Below are 17,468 nucleotides of genomic sequence, written 5' to 3'. Positions count from 1 at the left end.
CGCGTTGCGACACGCCTTTTATTTTCTCAAATTTCTCTCGACGCCATAAAAATAAGTCCAACGGTTGACACACCGACGGACTCACCGGTCGCGGATACCCGACTGCAAAGGTTGGAGATGACGAGATTTATGGTAGAGATCATCTGGGTCCCTTTCGGGTCTTTTCGTGGGGTGTAATTATCTTTATAAAAATAATAAACAAGGAACCCCCACTGCTACTGCTGCGGCTACTTTTGGGGCGAGTAAGAACAACCTCCACTGTGTGTGTGAGACAGAGAGGGAGGGTAAGTTACCAGACTAGATTGATCGTGTTCTTGATCCCAAGATGCTCGATCTTTGCTTGTCTTTTCGACGGTTTCTTCTCCAGGTACGCGAAGCGATTCACAGACGAGCAATCACTTGATAACAAGGAGGCAATTGTTGTTTTTTTGGAAGACTCTTTTTTTTTTTTTGCCTTTCTTTTCGTTCCTCTGTTACTACTCAATGATCGAATTCTGAATTTTGACAGACCCATTTTGTGTCCTTTTTTCCCTATGATGAAGCCACTCCCTATCTTTGTTTTGACGATTCTATCTGATATGCAAGTTTCAGGCTTTTTGATCTGCCTTCTTTTTCTTTGTGGGGTGACTTCTGGGGAGTTGAGTGTGTAGAAAACTACAATTTTTGTGGAAGTCCGGTGTTTTTTTTTTTAGGGTTAGTAGTGATGTGGTCTGAAGATTTTTCTCAAAATTAAACTCATTTAATAACGTGGCAGGACATGTGAGTAATCTCTCACGATTTTTTAGAGGTGAGGAGTTCGACTTACGAAACCTACTCATGCAGGCTTATAGTATTCCAAGACTTCATGGGCTTGCAATTTGTATTTTTTTTTCACTATTAAAAATTAGTGGATTATCAAGACCTCTTCAAAAAGTTGTATTATACTTCAGAAGGAAATTAAAAAAGATTATTATTATTATTTTGTTTGCCGTTTTACGGTTTTAACATTTTTTTTATTTTTTATTTTGAACTCCTGCAAGTTATTTCTAGTGTTTCATGAATCCTTTTTTTTTTTTCTTTTTAAGAAACATAGGTCATGCTTACCGTGGAAAGATTTTTTTATAAAAGTTATTGTTGTTGTCATCGTATCAATAGAGGTGGTATGGTTTTAGTGGAAATGATATTGGTCTTAAAGAACATCTAAGGGAACCAAACCAATTTTCTCAATCTGACGTTTAATTTCATTGTGGAAAATGCATATGATAGTTTAAGTTGCAATAATTGAAGTGTGTAAAGCTATAAAAAGCCTTGTTCGCTAGTGCGCTTGTAGGTATGGTGGTAAGTTTTGGTCTGATCAACAAATGCCCCTTGTTAATGTGCTTTGTGTAATTTCCATCTAGTCGACAATATCATTAAGATTGCAAAGTCCAAAATATTTGGGAAATTGATGACTATGCATTACAAGCAGCTGAATTTATAGCTTTGCTATCACAACAAACTATTTCTTTGGTTGTTCCATAATTAAAAATTTTGGAACTACTTGAAGATTCAGTTGACAGTGAATTATTGTCCTGAATGATCTGGCAATTTGACTACCTATGGTATATTGGTTATGACCTAGCGAATGAAAACTATCTCTTCCCCACACTAAGTGGTAGATGTATGTTGCGTACAATAAATAATAAAGGCGAGATTCATGAAACCTCTTTTGCCCAAATCAAAGGATGTTTCAATTGATGACTTCAAACACCATTGGAAAGATATGAATAAATACTGGAAGCATCAGATTTTGGGCTGTCAGTCCTCTCCTTTACATGAAATAGATGTCTTTGATAAGCTTGGTTGGCAGTTCTTTTATGAGTGTCGACTACAACCTTTATTTGTCGAAGCAAGCAATTGAAGTAAGAGCTGGCTGTAACTTTTTTAATTATGCAAAGTTAAGATATTAAATGTAATTATTCTCCAAGAAAGCAAGTCACTAATTCAATTATATGTTGTTTTTCTTCTCAGTCACTCTCCTTTTATTATCTTCTTTTTTACTGATTCTTTTCCTACTATAGATCCCACACAGTTATGAATCCTTCTCAATTTGTTTCTTCTATTTAAAGGGCTGTTTTGTGAATTGGTTTCTTGAAGAATGCTTACAGTTACTAGGGGCCAACAGAATTTCATTGAAATGCCAAGCAGAAAAGTAGATTGTGTACAAATTAAAAGTAATAAGTTTACTGAATTTGAGTTGAGATTCTTAAACTAGCTCTTTTTAAAAGCTAAATTGTACTGCTGATGCCTCTTCTGTTAGGAACCTTATCCATGGGTCAGTGTTGGCAGAGAAAATCATAATTGAATTCTATCTTCCGCTTTCGGTTTTTAATATATTATTTTTTATCCATAGGTTCTAGTTTTTCAAGAATACTATTTCATTGTGGAAACTCCAATATTGTGTTAGTGCAGACTTCTTATTATTGTTTCCCCTCCAGATGTACAGATTTCCTAACTCAGTGTTAGTTGGAGTTAGAAAGCCATAAGCGTGGGGCCAGAGTAACAGAACTCTTGGCTGTGAGCAATACATGGCATCTGCGAGTTTAAGGCATGCTGGTGTGGGAAGTTCCAGGGTGGTGAACAGTTTTAAGGGGTCATCAAGCTCAGTTGAATGGCTTGGAAGAGAGATGCTGGAAATGAAGTTAAAGGATGCCAGGCTGGATGCAGATGATGAAGAAGTATACTTCAGATAACTTTATTTTCACTTCCTTTGTTTTTTGTGTGCTTGTTGTGGCCCTACCATTGTCCATGAGGTTTCTCTAAATGGTAACGTTTGAATTTCTACATGAAGAAGTAATTATTGTTTGTTGTATTTAAGGTTAATTATATATATATGAGGGTCTTTCTTTTTTTAAAGGAGTGATTTATGTTTGCTTTTTATTTAGAAATGGGAAAAGCTCCTCCCCTTTTTTTTTTCTAAACTAACTAGGAAGCACTTCTTTGTAGTTTGATTCGCTCTTTAAAGATAATAAATAGCATGTTTGTTCAGGATACTGAGTCAGAAATTATTGATGGAATTAGTGCTGAAGCTGGACAAATAATTGCTGCTACTGTTCGTGGCCGTAATGGTCAACCAAAGCAGGTTTTTTCCCCTAAGAGTTTGTGTATTTATGTTATCATCTGACTTATTGCTGGCTCATTGTGGTAATGTGGTCGACTGAACAGGCAGTTAGTTATATAGCAGAACATGTGGTTGGCACAGGTTCTTTTGGGGTCGTATTTCAGGTATCAGACACGTTTTTTTTTAAGACTAAAAGCTCCAGCTACTGCCAATAATGCCAGATCCTTTGGTTTTTCTAACAGGCCAAGTGCAGGGAAACTGGGGAGATAATGGCTATCAAGAAGGTTCTTCAAGATAAACGCTACAAGAACCGGGAATTACAAATTATGCACATGCTGGACCATCCAAATATTGTTGCTCTTAAGCACTACTTCTTTTCAACTACAAATAAGGAAGAGGTGTACCTAAACCTTGTATTGGAGTTTGTACCTGAGACCGTTAATCGTATTGCAAGGCAGTACAACAGGATGAACCAACGCATGCCTCTCATATATGTGAAACTCTTCACTTACCAGGTGTGTGCACTTCTGTTTGGCCAGCTAGGAATCATCTGACTGTATTAGTTTCTTTAAACTGAAAGCTCAATCATATTTAATAATGGAAATAAATCATGTTGTTATTTTGAAATGATAATATAAGTTCAATTTGCATAGTTGCTGATTCAAACATTGTTTGTGTTATTTCTCTCAGTACTTTTTGGAGATTAAGCACACTCATGGGGCCTATTAACTCATCATGCCAGATTAATCTTTTGTTGATTCAAACATTCCTTATGTGTTATTTCTCTCAGTACTTTTTGGAGATTAAGCTCACTTATGGGGCCTATTAACTCATCGTGCCAGATTAATCTTTTGTCCACTGAAAAGTGCCATGTAGGTTTGAGGATCTTGTTTCATGTACTGAAGCATGCCTCTTATGTAAAAAATGAAGACTAACAGCCATTTTGTGTCCATTGCTCTGCCCAGCTAGCAGTGTGGCAGGTAGTGTTTTATTTGATGCTTGTGCTTAAGACATGCCAAGGCATCTGTTGATGTCATTAGGAGTCAAGTGATTGATACCATTGTTCGCCTTCCTGGTCCATACCGGTGTATCGTTCGGCTGTCGATATGCTACGTACCAAATCATACTGACGTACCGACACATGATATAGTGGAGGGTACCAACAAACCGATATATACCGCCATATTAGTCCCCTGTTGGATGTGCACGTACCACCCATATAGGGTGGTACACCACGGTATGACGAATCTTGATTGATACCATGTGAAAAACCATGACCCTCATGTCTCCATTGTTTTGCCCAGATAGTAGTATGACAGGCTATCTTCTGTTTGATGCTCGTCTAAGACATGCCAAGACTTCTGTTGATGCCTTTAGGAGTTGAAATGGTTGACAAGAACCTGCCAACTTGACCTAAGCAGGACATAACATGTTATCCCGATTGGATACATAAATTAGACCCAGATCAAGAATGCTTCATCATGTGAATGCTGAGGTCAGGTGTGTAAATGGATCCAACAGGATCCTAATTTATCTCTCCCCCACTTCCTTAATGTATGAAGCTGCATAGATTTGTTGAAAGTGATGTGCTTGTAACTTGTTTACCACATAGTTTATACCTTGGCAGTGACGAGTGGGCATTGGATAATGTTAATTATTAGTGCATTGTGACAATCAGCAGTAATCAACATGTACAAATGCAGCAAATATAATGCATCAATTGTGGCTGGAATCTCACTGGCACATAATTGGCATATGATATGCATTACTTAGACCTTATTCTAAATATATGTTGGACAGGTAAAGCATATCATTTGAGCTCAAATTCGCACTTGCATGAGACTTTTTTTTTTTTCAAAATGAAAAGTCTATTATGTGTGCAAAACTGGAGGAAGTACAGTAGTAGTCGCTGTTGCCAACCATGGACATATGAGACTGGTATTGTTGAGAAGACAATTTTGTCAATTTTGGTAGTCTTAAGTGTCTTGCACATACTAGTGTCCCAGTTGAGCTGTCAATGCTAAATTATCCAGAATTAAGAGTTGGTTTTGGCATCCGTGATGTCACGGACTTAGCTGGTTTTGCCTAAGTCGTGCGGCACCCTTGCGTGTCCGTCCGCAAAGGTCAGCCTTCTCGAAGCCTCCCATGTCCCTTAGGACCCACAAAAGAGAGAACGGGTTAGAGAAAACGCCTCATTCGGGATCCACAAGCAAACATTTTCGAAAACACATCATAGACAATGCAAATTACAAACAGACTTTACAAGCTCTGAACAGTTCCACAACAAAGGGTAAAATGGTCCATTACAGACCGATAATCTCTCACATGTGTCCACATGACACAACCTTTATTTACAAGCCTAAAGCGGTCGCCAACCTAACTAAAATGAGACTATTAAGCCTTCGGTCGTCCCTCTACATACTGTACAAAGCATGAACATACTAAAAGACACGGACATACATAAGCAGTACATCAAACATCCTGTTTAGAAGTTTGTCTGTGACATTCTCCCCCACTTATTCCTTCGACGTCCTCATCGAAGCCTTTGTCGACACTACAACTCCTCGCCTTTGCTGAGTCTTCAATCTTCTGCTTCAGCTGCAATGCGTCTCCTGGCTCCCAGTTGCTCTCCGCTTTTGCTTTCGAGTAGTCGAACCTTTGATCCGCCATGCTGCTTCAACTCGCCAATGACTCTGACTCTAGTGTGGGGTTGGCTGAGTTGTGTTGATCCCTGTTGGTTCCTGCGGATCCTCCAGATGAAGGAAAAGACCATCCTTACTGCGCTAGTCTCTCAAATGCTTCATGCTGCTTGAACTGGATGGATGCTTGTTGGAGCTTTAACGAGCATCGTCTCACAAACTTCTGAAGTTTTGGGTCCTTCCTCCACAAAATTTGCTTATTGACTCTTCTTTCACTTAGTTGTCACATCCAAGTAGGTTCGCATCACTTCCGCTTTCGATTGGCATTTCGCTGGGAAATGAAGCGGAAAATCTACTCTCAGTAGCACTGATCACCGTTGGTGAGGATTTGATAACTATTGTCTTCCATTATCTTCGAAGGGTCTTTGAGCTTGTGCAGAGCTCCTCTGCTGGATAGATAAGAGAATTGGGGTACTCGGTTTCGCCCATTCTCTTAAGGGTTGAGAAGGCAAAGGTTACTTGACTTCGCCCGCCTCCTTGAGGTTGTACTCCATGCATCGAGCTGGTTACTAGCCTTCGCCTGCTCTTTTCTCACACTTCTGAAGCACTTGAAGTGTTTGCACTCCTTGCGTTGAGTTAGTTACTGTGATTCACCTTCTCAATGCTATCGAACTTCTGGAATGCAGAAAGTTTTCAACCCAACTTGGAGTAATTCTCTCATAGGTTTGGTCGTCTCTGGGATTGTACCGTCTACTCCATCAACCCTACCGCCTACTCCACTGAGTAGCAAAGGTACAGCACCGCGTACTGCCTGCTTCGTTCCTTGGTTATGCATTCTTGCATGACCCGAAGTCCTTCACTTTCGGCTATCTTGATGAGAAGCTCGTTGACACCGGTCTTACGAAGTTCCTTGGCCTCTGCCCTTCAGCCTTGTCTCGGAACTTAGAGTTTGCCTCTGCATGGTCCACCTCCTCGACCTCTTTCACGACCAAGCGCTCTCCCTCCATGAGAGCAAGGGATCAATGACTTTCACGGAAGTCCCGCCTCTGCGGTACCATGGCGCTGTCATGCCCATGGCACTACTATCCGTCGCCTCGCATCTGCATCCCTTTATTCACAATCAATAGATATGCCTCTATGGCAGGGTCTGCAGTACCGAACTGTACCGCCCGGTACGGGCGGTACATACCCGGTCCGAAAGGTTGCCGGTACGCGGACCGCCTGTTACCGGTCCGAGTGCACTGTAGCACTGCTACAGTACTCGGCACACCTGAGTGTACCGCTCGGTATACCGTACCATACCGGTACCGGTACCGAGCCCAGGTCGAAATACCGGTACGGTACGGTATTGCGAACCTTGCTCTGTGGCACTCCTCCGAGTCCACCTCAATTCTAACTGATGCTTGATTTTGGATAGCTAAGTCCCTATGGACTCGTCGCCGCTTCCTCGCCCCTTTCGACCCCCTGCTTCAACACCTCTGTGTTCTCCAAGCAGCTCCCTTTTGGTCGATGGAAAGACATACTACAACTCCCATGCATGGCCTCTGTCATCGTATTATAGGGTTTGCACCGATTCTGTTCTCCTTAGCTTCCTTGGTAGCAACGTTCGTTTACTCGACCTTGTCCTCTGACTTGCCGGGCTCCCTTAAGCGAATATGAGCTCTGGAGCAGTCCAACTCTCCAGCTACTTCGATCATACCTCTGTATGATCAAGTCCCTCCCATGGGACTCACTGGTACTTGCATTCGAACTTTTCCCTTGGTGGATCCCAGCCCCCATATGCTGATGACCAAGGTTTTCATCCGATGCAAAATTCGATGCACACACGGAAGACCCGCCTCTGCAGTACCATGGCCTTTACTCCTTGAATCCATAGCCCTTTTTACCGTCGTGTTATTCACCGAAGTGGAGCTTCCAGTAGCTCCCGATCATACCTCCGTATGATCTAGTCCCTCACGGGACTATGTTGTGTGTATCGCATTGCCACGAACTGTTCCACCACGATCCGCTGCACCATGTCGCCTCCTGGTAACATTTCTATTGCATTCTGATCCTTGTGGGATGAACTCAAATTGTGAACCCTTCATGTGTGGCCTCTGCCAATACATCGCAGGGTCTCTTCCACCTTTGATTTTGTTCGCTCCTTTGGCAATCGATCTTCATCCACCATTTCTTGGGTCACACCTAGATGAAGCACCGCTCTAGAATAGTTTGTCGCCTTGTAGCTCCCGAAGTTCCCCGACTTCGCTGCAATTAGTGCACCATTGTCTGGATCCTGGGCCTCTGCCCCTACCAGCACAATCTTCGCCACGCACCGCTTCCTTCATGGCAACTTGAATGACAACATTGTGGCATATTCTTCAAGAGTACCCGCCTCTGCGTCCTCTTGCCCCATGCTAAGGCCTTCTGAACCCAACTTCGCCTCCGCAAATTGAGTCGCCTTAGTTCCTCCATCAAATGCTCCTATGAGAAAAGGTGCATGTGCCTAGAAGCTCCCTTCGTCTTTGGCCCCATGCAAGATGAGTCCGCTTCGCCAGAATGAAGGACCCATGGAACAACATGATCCTACTCTTGCCTCTGCAAGAGTTCATGTCCTTGACCTCTGTCTAAGGAAAGCAGTGTGCCTCCGCTCCATGTTCCAACTTCTATGCTGGCTTCCTTCATGCGGCTTGGGTACTTCGCCAAGTTACACCCAAGTTGCTCTGCTCCTCGTTTTTGCATTGAGTCGATGGTGGCCCTCGCGCCCACCATTCCACGGGTCAACCCTCCCTTGAGTCCGATCTCCATATCGACTCCAAGTGTGCCTTCATTTGAGTTGCTTTGGGTCGCTCCCCCACTTGATCTCGCGATGCATCCACCAATGCATTCTCTCGAGCGAGATCATGCGACGACTCCTCGCCGTTTGCTTAGTCCATTGAGATTCGTGGAATTGTTGTTTGTTGAGGTACTCCTCCTCAACATGTGCGGTCCGTCCCACCTGATTCTCCCTCTAGAGAGCCAGGACTTATCCCTCCTGGATAACTGTCCCGTTGGAGCAACATCTCTCTTCGTTTCGGAGACCACCATCCCCTTGGACTACTCCGATCTGCTGAACAAACTGTGCATTGTTCTGCCTCTTGCAAACGCACTTGCTAGATTGCGACTCCACGTCAATACAGCCCCCGCTGCACCCCTCAAGGCCTAGCAACATGCTGAACTAGTTGCACCCTACAGCCTCCTACGGACGTATCCTTCACATGCCGAAGAGAAAGTTTCAATGCTTCATGGCGCCGAGTTTTGGTCGCCTTGGGATGGCCGCGAACATTCCATCGTCCGCATACAAGCCCATGCATGAGTACCGAATTCTTTGAGTTAGCAATTCCCCTCACCTCTGTGTGCTTTGCACAACTCTTTCGGTCGCTGAACAACTCATTCCACCTTGCATGGTCTCATCCTTTACCAAGCACCTCGCCTGTCTTGAGCACCATCAAGTATAGTTGTCAACGTTGAGCCGTAGCTCAAACTCAGCCATCCCAACCTTTGTGCGCTCCGCATTCTTCCAAGCTTGTCTGTTCTCGTGGTGCCTCTTGCGCGAAGGGTTGGCCATTCCTCTGAATGCTAATGTCAGATGCCCGCTCCTCTGAGCGACTCCTTTTTCCTACATCTCTATGCCCATTTTCCCCCAAACGGTCGCGCGTGTGCTGACTGCCCTCAACGCAGCCCAGCTAGGTCCCCCACGTTTGCATGCTAAGTGTTTCTATGAGTGCTTGTCCCGCTCTGATACCATCTGTCACGTACTTAGCTGGTTTTGCCTAAGTCGTGCGGCACCCTTGCGTGTCCGTTCGCAAAGGTCAGCCTCCCCAAAGCCTCCCATGTCCCTTAAGACCCATAAAAAGAGAGCGGGTTAGAGAAAACGCCTCATTCGGTATCCACAAGCAAACATTTCTGAAAACACTTCATAGACAATGCAAATTACAAACAGACTTTACAAGCTCTGAACAGTTGCACAACAAGGGTAAAATGGTCCATTACAGACCGATAATCTCTCGCATGTGTCCACATGACACAACCTTTATTTATAAGCCTAAAGCGGCCACCAACCTAACTAAAATGGGACTATTAAGCCTTCGGCCGTCCCTCTACATGCTGTACAAAGCATGAACATATCAAAAGACACGGACATATATAAGCAGTACATCAAACATCCTGTTTAGAAGTTTGTCCGTGATAGTGAGTAGTAACAAATGAATGTTTGGCTTCAGTAGAAGATTTATACATGTCATGGAGACTATGTTTTACATGGCAAGTAAAAGTGTTGTTTTAGGGGCACTTTTGGCTTTTATAACTAATTTATATGGTGGTGAGCTGCAAGTTTATGTATATTAATTCAAGATGAAGATGTTCATGTAATTGTGAGATGGTAGTGAGGCCTGTGAGCATTTGACATGTACATGTATGTGAGAGTCTTAGGAGAACCATGTTATGTGTGATTGATCTGGCTTCATTATTCGAAAAGTCCTTGACGCGTAAACTTGTGCACCATGTAGCACATAAAAAATCCTATCTTGAGTGATTCTTTGGCTTTCCCTGCTGTTGGAAGTTGGATCTACAAGTCATGTTGGTCATTTTGGTGCATCAAGCATTGTGATGTAAGTGCATACAGATCAAACAAAAATTGAAATTATGCACGTAATGATGGGGAAATAATTTCATTTTTGTCACTATGTTTTATTATTTGAAACTGGGATGAGACAAATCCATCAATTTTAGAAAATGAGAAGATTTAGGGTCTTTCAGTGGAAATCTGCAGAAACAAGCCTCATCCCTTCTATTTGTGGCTAGTACATTACTCATTTTGTGTTTCTTCTTCATTTGATATTCTACTTGACCAAAGGTCCATAACTACTTTGATTTTCTTGGCTTGTAAGTGGTTTGGTGGATTAAATATAAGGTTGTTTTGGTCCTGGACCATATTTTTAGCAGAAAATGCTTATGCCCTTAATTGGAAGTCAAATTTATTTTTCTTAGATTTTCTTTGTTGAGCAACTCTGATTTAGTCTACTACTACTTTTTTGCAGATATGTAGAGCACTTGCTTACATGCATAATGCTGTTGGCATATGTCATCGAGATATCAAACCACAAAATTTACTTGTGAGATTCTTCTTTCTTAGCCCTATTAAGTTAAACATATGTCTGCATATGCTCTATTTATCTATTTCTTTTGCATCCAAGCCTCCATCAATATTTGCTGGTTTCTGCAAACACAATGCTAAAGGAGGAAGTACATACTAATGATCTAATTAATATGCATTTTGTCTGGGCCTTGGATGATATCCATCACAATACAATTGATTTTGCTATTTTAATCCTAAATTGTGTTCTCTTTCCTCTCTTAGTAAGCATATCAAATTAGTAAGTACTGTGACAATTTGTTGTGCTTTCCTCTGTTAGCATATCAGACATTAGAATGCCAAATTGCAATTTGTTGTTTTTACTTCTTAAAATGTTTATCTGATTGGTTTTTCTATTTCGCCTCCTATCAAAATGATTAAACCTTCATTAATTGTCATTGGTCACAAACTTTTGAGATTTCGATCTCATAGACATAGCATAACTTTGATAATTTTGGGTCTAAAATCATTCTATATTTTTTTAACCTTCTTTTGGTTTAGAAAGTGTTGGACCAAATCTAGCCAACATCTAAAAAGATAATATTTGAAGTAGGTAAGTATGTTCCTGAAACAACTATTTGAAGAAATGACATACAGACACAGCCAAGGTTGAAATCTACTTTGAATATGTAGTAACAGCCTCTATGAGGATGGATAGTTGTTGACAATTCAGGGAAGTATTTCTACATATGCATAGTTAAACCATAGTAGCTAATGCAGATCTACATTTGTGGATTCAAAACGTTTTTAGCAGACTGAAGGTATGAAATGGTACCCTTTGGTCATTCTTTTTTACCTTTTCTTCCTGGTGTCTCAGCAGTTTCACCTGAAACTATTTGAAATGAACAATCCAAGGAACCAGACAGTTAAACCAAGGTTGAATAGGAAGACTAAATTGAACAGTTCATTAACATGATACATCACAGAAAAAAACAAAGGATATCTGTGTCCATAATTGAGGGCACTTTGTTGGGAGGAAACTTGTTGCTGAAAGTTTGTATGTAACATAAGCTCTCTGGCATATTCAGTTGATAGTGATGGATCATGGGGTGGCTTATAGACTATGTGACAGTTATGTATCTGTCTTATTTAAGGAGCATACACTTAAAATCTAGATGTGAAAAACCCACACAGATTATGGTATATTAGTGCCATGATACACCTGTCAGCATGGCCAAGCTGTGTTTTGACGGCACAAGAAGAACAAAAAGGGAATAGAAGGAAGACTCAAATTCTGAGATGGCAATCCATGCATCAAATTCTAAATTAGTAGATTTGATGATATCTACCAAATTCCTTAGACCTTATTGGAATATCACCAAGAAAAGAAGCAACTTATGACTTTGTTGCCTACTGCTGGACATCTTCAGCTATTCTCTCACTTCTGGTGGCTGCCAGCAAGGATGTGAATTGTTTCCAGGAAAGGTGAGGCCACACTGAAGGTTCCTGTGCATTGAGCAGAGGCAAAGAGTCCTATATTTGACTACGTATCCACAAATGTTAGCCAATCATGGTTGTGATTCTTGTGAACATAATAAAAAATCACTGGTTTGGTCAATGATGACAAATTTTCATCAAATTATTGTATAGTTTATCCAATATGGGAATGTTCTGATTTTTCCATTATGTTAGTTTAAACTGATACTCTGACTAATTCCTTTACTCATATGTACCGAGTGAAATTTGTGGTTGTCACTTCATCTATGCATATGCAAATTGCTGCTTTGGGTTGGCTTCCTTTCTTTGTGTTCTAATGGTGAAGATGTGAGGTGCCAATTCTGGGTGACAACCTACATGAACATATGTTTAGTAATAATATACTTTATATGTGTTTGCAAAGTTTTGCACTGTTGATCATACATCTGTTTATCTGGGACTGAGACTGACCATGTAAAGCATATAACATTATGAATTCACATGCATAGTAAAGTAGAATTATCCAAGAAAAGTAATGTATTCACAGTGTAGTGGAATAGTGATATTGATGTAAATCAAAATAGTTAAGATCTGATTTATTACTGCCTTATCTACCATTTATTTCTTCTTGGTTAGCTCATTTTGTGTTACATGTTAAATGTCAATTTCAGGTGAATCCACATACATATCAACTCAAGTTGTGTGATTTTGGTAGTGCAAAAGTATTGGTAAGCAATTCCTGTCTAGCTTCTCTTCTTTGTTTTGGGCCTTAAGACAAAACAATGCTCCAATGTGCTTTTATTTTGTCATATTTTAGGTCAAAGGGGAACCTAATATCTCTTACATATGCTCAAGATATTATCGAGCACCTGAGCTTATATTTGGTGCGACTGAGTATACAACTGCGATCGACATGTGGTCCACTGGTTGTGTGATGGCTGAGTTGTTTCTTGGGCAGGTAGTTTTTTTCACTCAATTTAAAATATGGTGTCACAAATATTGTGGCAAATACTAAATACTAAATTACTGTATCTGGTGCCTTAATATTTTCTAATGATTTTGATTATGTGGGCACATGGCTGTTTTAGCCCCTATTTCCTGGAGAAAGTGGTGTTGACCAGCTGGTGGAGATTATCAAGGTAGGATAATAAACAAAGTACAGAAATTGTAATTCAAGTGGTTTTCCTGATACCAATTATATTCTTGGATATGTCTTAAGGTTCTTGGAACACCTACAAGAGAAGAGATAAAGTGCATGAATCCAAACTATACTGAGTTTAAGTTTCCACAAATAAAGGCTCATCCATGGCACAAGGTAATCTCGAAGTTGTTTTTATGTTATATAGAGTTTATCCATTCTATATCACCAAATATGATTGATAATTATTTCTTGTTTGAATGTGCTTGCTGATTATATTCAAACAACTAAAATCATCAGAAGTTTGAACTTTTGAAGTTATGGGTATCTATCTTTGGAATGACTTCAGTTTTAACTTTTTGCTTGATTTAAGAAGTCATATTGGAAGATGTGTTAAAGGCCTATAGAGGATAGATCTAATGAACCTAAAAAAAATTATTTTGAACTTTATATATTATTATAAATGGTACATTTAGATAGTTTTAGACATCACAAGATAATTTGTACTCGTGGTGTTTAGTTTGTAGTAGAGATGCAATCAGGGAAACCTTTGTGAGTCAAGAGTTAATAAAAATAGGTAAAAGTATAAGACTTGAAAATATCCCTAATGCGGATTATGGTAGTTTATGAGATCAAAGGATAATTTGGTTAACTAGTTTGTTTAATAAAATATTAAAATAAAAAAAATGATATTCAAAGTTCTTTTCTTAAAACTAATTTCCTTCCATTATATTAAACTACGTAGAAGATGTTGTTACACAGACTCGAACCTAAGACCTATCATCTATGTGCTAACCACCAAGATGTGACAGATATTGAAAGTTACACTTGGTATAGGGGAATTAGGCTAATGTTATATTATGAAATTGTAGAAAAATATTATTAAATGAAGAATAAAATATGAGATGAATATTTTCAAAAAATCAGTTTTGTTTCGTACTTGAAAGATCCACTGTGGAAGTTATTTAGATGATAAAATAATAAGAAAGAAAAGATCACATAGATTTTTTTTTAATATAGAAAAGCTTATGATGGTTTCTAGAGATTTGTTGTAATGGATTTTAGAAAATAAAAAATATTTTGTAATATAATAAAAAAATTTGATGATAGAGTAGTGAAACTAGGAGTTGTTCCTAGTGAGTTGAATAATGATATTGTTTCTATCCAAGAATCAACTTTAAGTTTCTATCCATTGATATTGTTAATGATTGAGTTTCCACGATGTAACATGTTTGCTAATGATATTGTTTTGATTGATGTGTTGCGGTTAGTTCTAGTTTTTGAGTTATGAAGACATTCTTAAGAAATTAAAGGTTTTAAAATATGAGCAAGGCAGTATATGAGATATATCTGCAGCAATGCTAATGGAAGAACCGAGGGTGAAGTTAAGATTGATAATAAAATGTGTTTTATAAGTACAATTTTTAGGTATCTTGGATCCTTTATTTATAAGCATTCTCTATTGATGAAAAATAGGATGTTTAAAATAAAAAGAACCTTGAGGAGTTTAGTGTGATCATCATATGTTAAAAGAAATTTTTATAAGACAATTGTACAGTTAGCAATTTTCTATAGATCAAAATAATAGATAGTAAGGAAACATGTATAAAATGTTAGAATAGCTGAGCTGAGAACATTCAAGTGAATTGTCACGGACTTAGCTGGTTTTGCCTAAGTCGTGTGGCACCCTTGCGTGTCCGTCCGCAAAGGTCAGCCTCTCCGAAGCCTTTCATTGTCCCTTAGGACCAACAAAAGAGAGAACGGGTTAGAGAGAATGCCTCAATCGGGATCTACAAGCAAACATCTCCGAAAATACTTCATAGACAAAGCAAAATACAAACAGATTTTACAAACTCTGAACAGTTGCACAACAAAGGGTAAAATGGTCCATTACAGACCGAAAATCTCTCACACGTGTCCACATGACACAACATTTATTTACAAGCCTAAAGCGGCCACCAACCCAACTAAAATGGGACTATTAAGCCTTCGGTCGTCCCTCTACATGCTGTATAAAGCATGAACATACCAAAAGACACGGACATACATAAGCATTACATCAAATATCCTGTTTAGAAGTTTGTCCGTGACATTCTCCCCCACTTCTTCCTTCGACGCCCTCGTTGAAGCCTTTGTCGACATTGCAACTCCTCGCCTTTGTTGAGTCTTCAATCCTCTGCTCCAGCTACAATGCGCCTCTTGGCTCCCAGCTGCTATCCGCTGCTGTTTTTGAGTAGTCGAACCTTTGATCCGCCATGCTGCTTCAACTCACCAATGACTTTGACTCTGGTGTGGGGTTGGCTGAGTTGTGCTGATCCTTGTTGATTCTTGCGGATCTTCCAAATGAAGGAAAAAAATCATTCTTACTGTGTCAGTCTCTCAAATGCCTCATGCTCTTTGAACTGGGTGGATGCTTGTTAGAGCTTTTAACGAGCATCGTCTCGCAAACTTCTGAAGTTTTGGGTCCTTCCTCCACAAAATTTGCTCATTGACTCTTCTTTCACCTAGTTTTCACATCAAAATAAGTTCGCATCACTTCCGCTTTCAATTGGCATTTCGTTGGGAAATGAAGCGGACAATCTACTCTCAGTAATACTGATCACCGTTGGTGAGGATTTAACAATTATTGTCGTCCATTATCTTCGAAGGGTCTTTGAACATATGCAAAGCTCCTCTGCTGGATAGATAAGAGAATTAGGGTACTCGGTTTCGCCCATTCTCTTAAGAGTTGAGAAGGCAAAGGTTACTTGACTTCGCCCACCTCCTCGAGGTTGTACTCCATGCATCGAGCTAGTTACTGGCCTTCACCTGCTCTTTGCTCACACTTTTGAAGTACTTGAAGTGTTTGCACTCCTTGCATCGAGTAAGTTACTGTGATTCGACTTCTCAATGCCATCGAACTTCTGGAATGCAGGAAGGTTTCACCCCAACTTGGAGTAATTCTCTCAAAGGTTTGGTCGCCTCTGGGATTGTACTATCTTCTCCATCAACCCTGCCGCCTACTCCACTGAGTAGCAAAGGTACAGCATCGCGTACTGCCTACTTCGTTCCTTGGTCATGCACTCTTGCATGACCCGAGGTCCTTCACTTTCGGCTATCTTGATGAGAAACTCATTGACACCGGTCTTACGAAGTTCCTTGGCCTCTGCCCTTCAGCCTTGTCTCGGTACTTGGAGTTTGCCTCTGCATGCTCCACCTCCTCGGCCCCTTTCACGACCAAGCGCTCTCCCTCCATGAGATCAAGGGATCAATGACTTTCACGGAAGTCCCGCCTCTGCGGTACCATGGCGCTGCCATGCCCATGGCACTACTATCCGTCGCCTCGCATCTGTATCCCTTTTCTTCACAATTAGTAGATATGCCTCTGTGGTACTCCTCCGAGTCCACCTCCATTCTAACTGATGCTTGATTTTGGGTAGCTAAGTCCCTCTGGACTCGTTGTCGCTTCCTCGCCCCTTTCGACCCCCTGCTTCAACACCTCTGTGTTCTCCAAGCAGCTCCCTTTGGTCGATGGAAAGACAGACTGCAACTCCCATGCATGGCCTCTGCCATCACGTTGTAAGGTTTGCACCGATTCTGTTCTCCTTAGCTTCCTTGGTAGCAACGTTCGCTTACTCGACCTTATCCTCTGACTTGTAAGGCTCCCTTAAGCGAATATGGGCTCTGGAGCAATCCAACTCTCCAGCTGCTTCAATCATACCTCTACATGATCAAGTCCCTCCCATGGGACTCACTGGTACTTACATTCGAACTTTTCCCTTGGTGGAACACATCCCCCATATGATGATGACCAAGGCTTTCATCCGATACAAAATTCGATGCATGCATGGAAGACCCGCCTCTGTGGTACCATGACCTTCACTCCTTGAATCCATAGCCATTCTTGTCGGCGTGTTGTTCACCGAAGTGGAGCTTCCAGTGGCTCCCGATCATATACCTCCATATGATCTAGTCCCTCACGGGACTAGATTGTGTGTATCGCATTGCCACGAACTGTTCCACCACGATCCGCTGCATCATGTCGCCTCCTGGTGACATCTCTGT

The 17,468-nt window shown here is 40.8% G+C and overlaps 1 protein-coding gene across 2 annotated transcripts; it reads left to right on the top strand.

Annotated features, from left to right (window-relative positions):
* The first annotated feature begins 144 nt into the window (after nt 1-144).
* Nucleotides 145-13,712, top strand: LOC135665774 (shaggy-related protein kinase delta-like). Of its 2 annotated transcripts, none has more exons than XM_065177415.1 (10): nt 145-284; nt 2,457-2,696; nt 3,008-3,100; nt 3,184-3,243; nt 3,322-3,594; nt 10,776-10,850; nt 12,958-13,014; nt 13,104-13,244; nt 13,375-13,425; nt 13,506-13,712. In XM_065177415.1, the coding sequence occupies exons 2-10, from the start codon at nt 2,547-2,549 to the stop codon at nt 13,695-13,697; spliced, it is 1,092 nt and encodes a 363-aa protein (XP_065033487.1). In that variant the 5' UTR covers nt 145-284; nt 2,457-2,546; the 3' UTR covers nt 13,698-13,712. The 2 variants fall into 2 exon arrangements, with proteins under 2 accessions (XP_065033487.1, XP_065033486.1); XM_065177414.1 differs by having other exon boundaries at nt 207-367.
* Nucleotides 13,713-17,468: the final 3,756 nt, after the last annotated feature.

The sequence above is a fragment of the Musa acuminata genome, unplaced genomic scaffold (assembly GCF_036884655.1).
Source record: "Musa acuminata AAA Group cultivar baxijiao unplaced genomic scaffold, Cavendish_Baxijiao_AAA HiC_scaffold_1049, whole genome shotgun sequence".
Classification (NCBI taxonomy): domain Eukaryota; kingdom Viridiplantae; phylum Streptophyta; class Magnoliopsida; order Zingiberales; family Musaceae; genus Musa; species Musa acuminata.
This window is presented reverse-complemented; position numbering and strand designations above follow the sequence as displayed.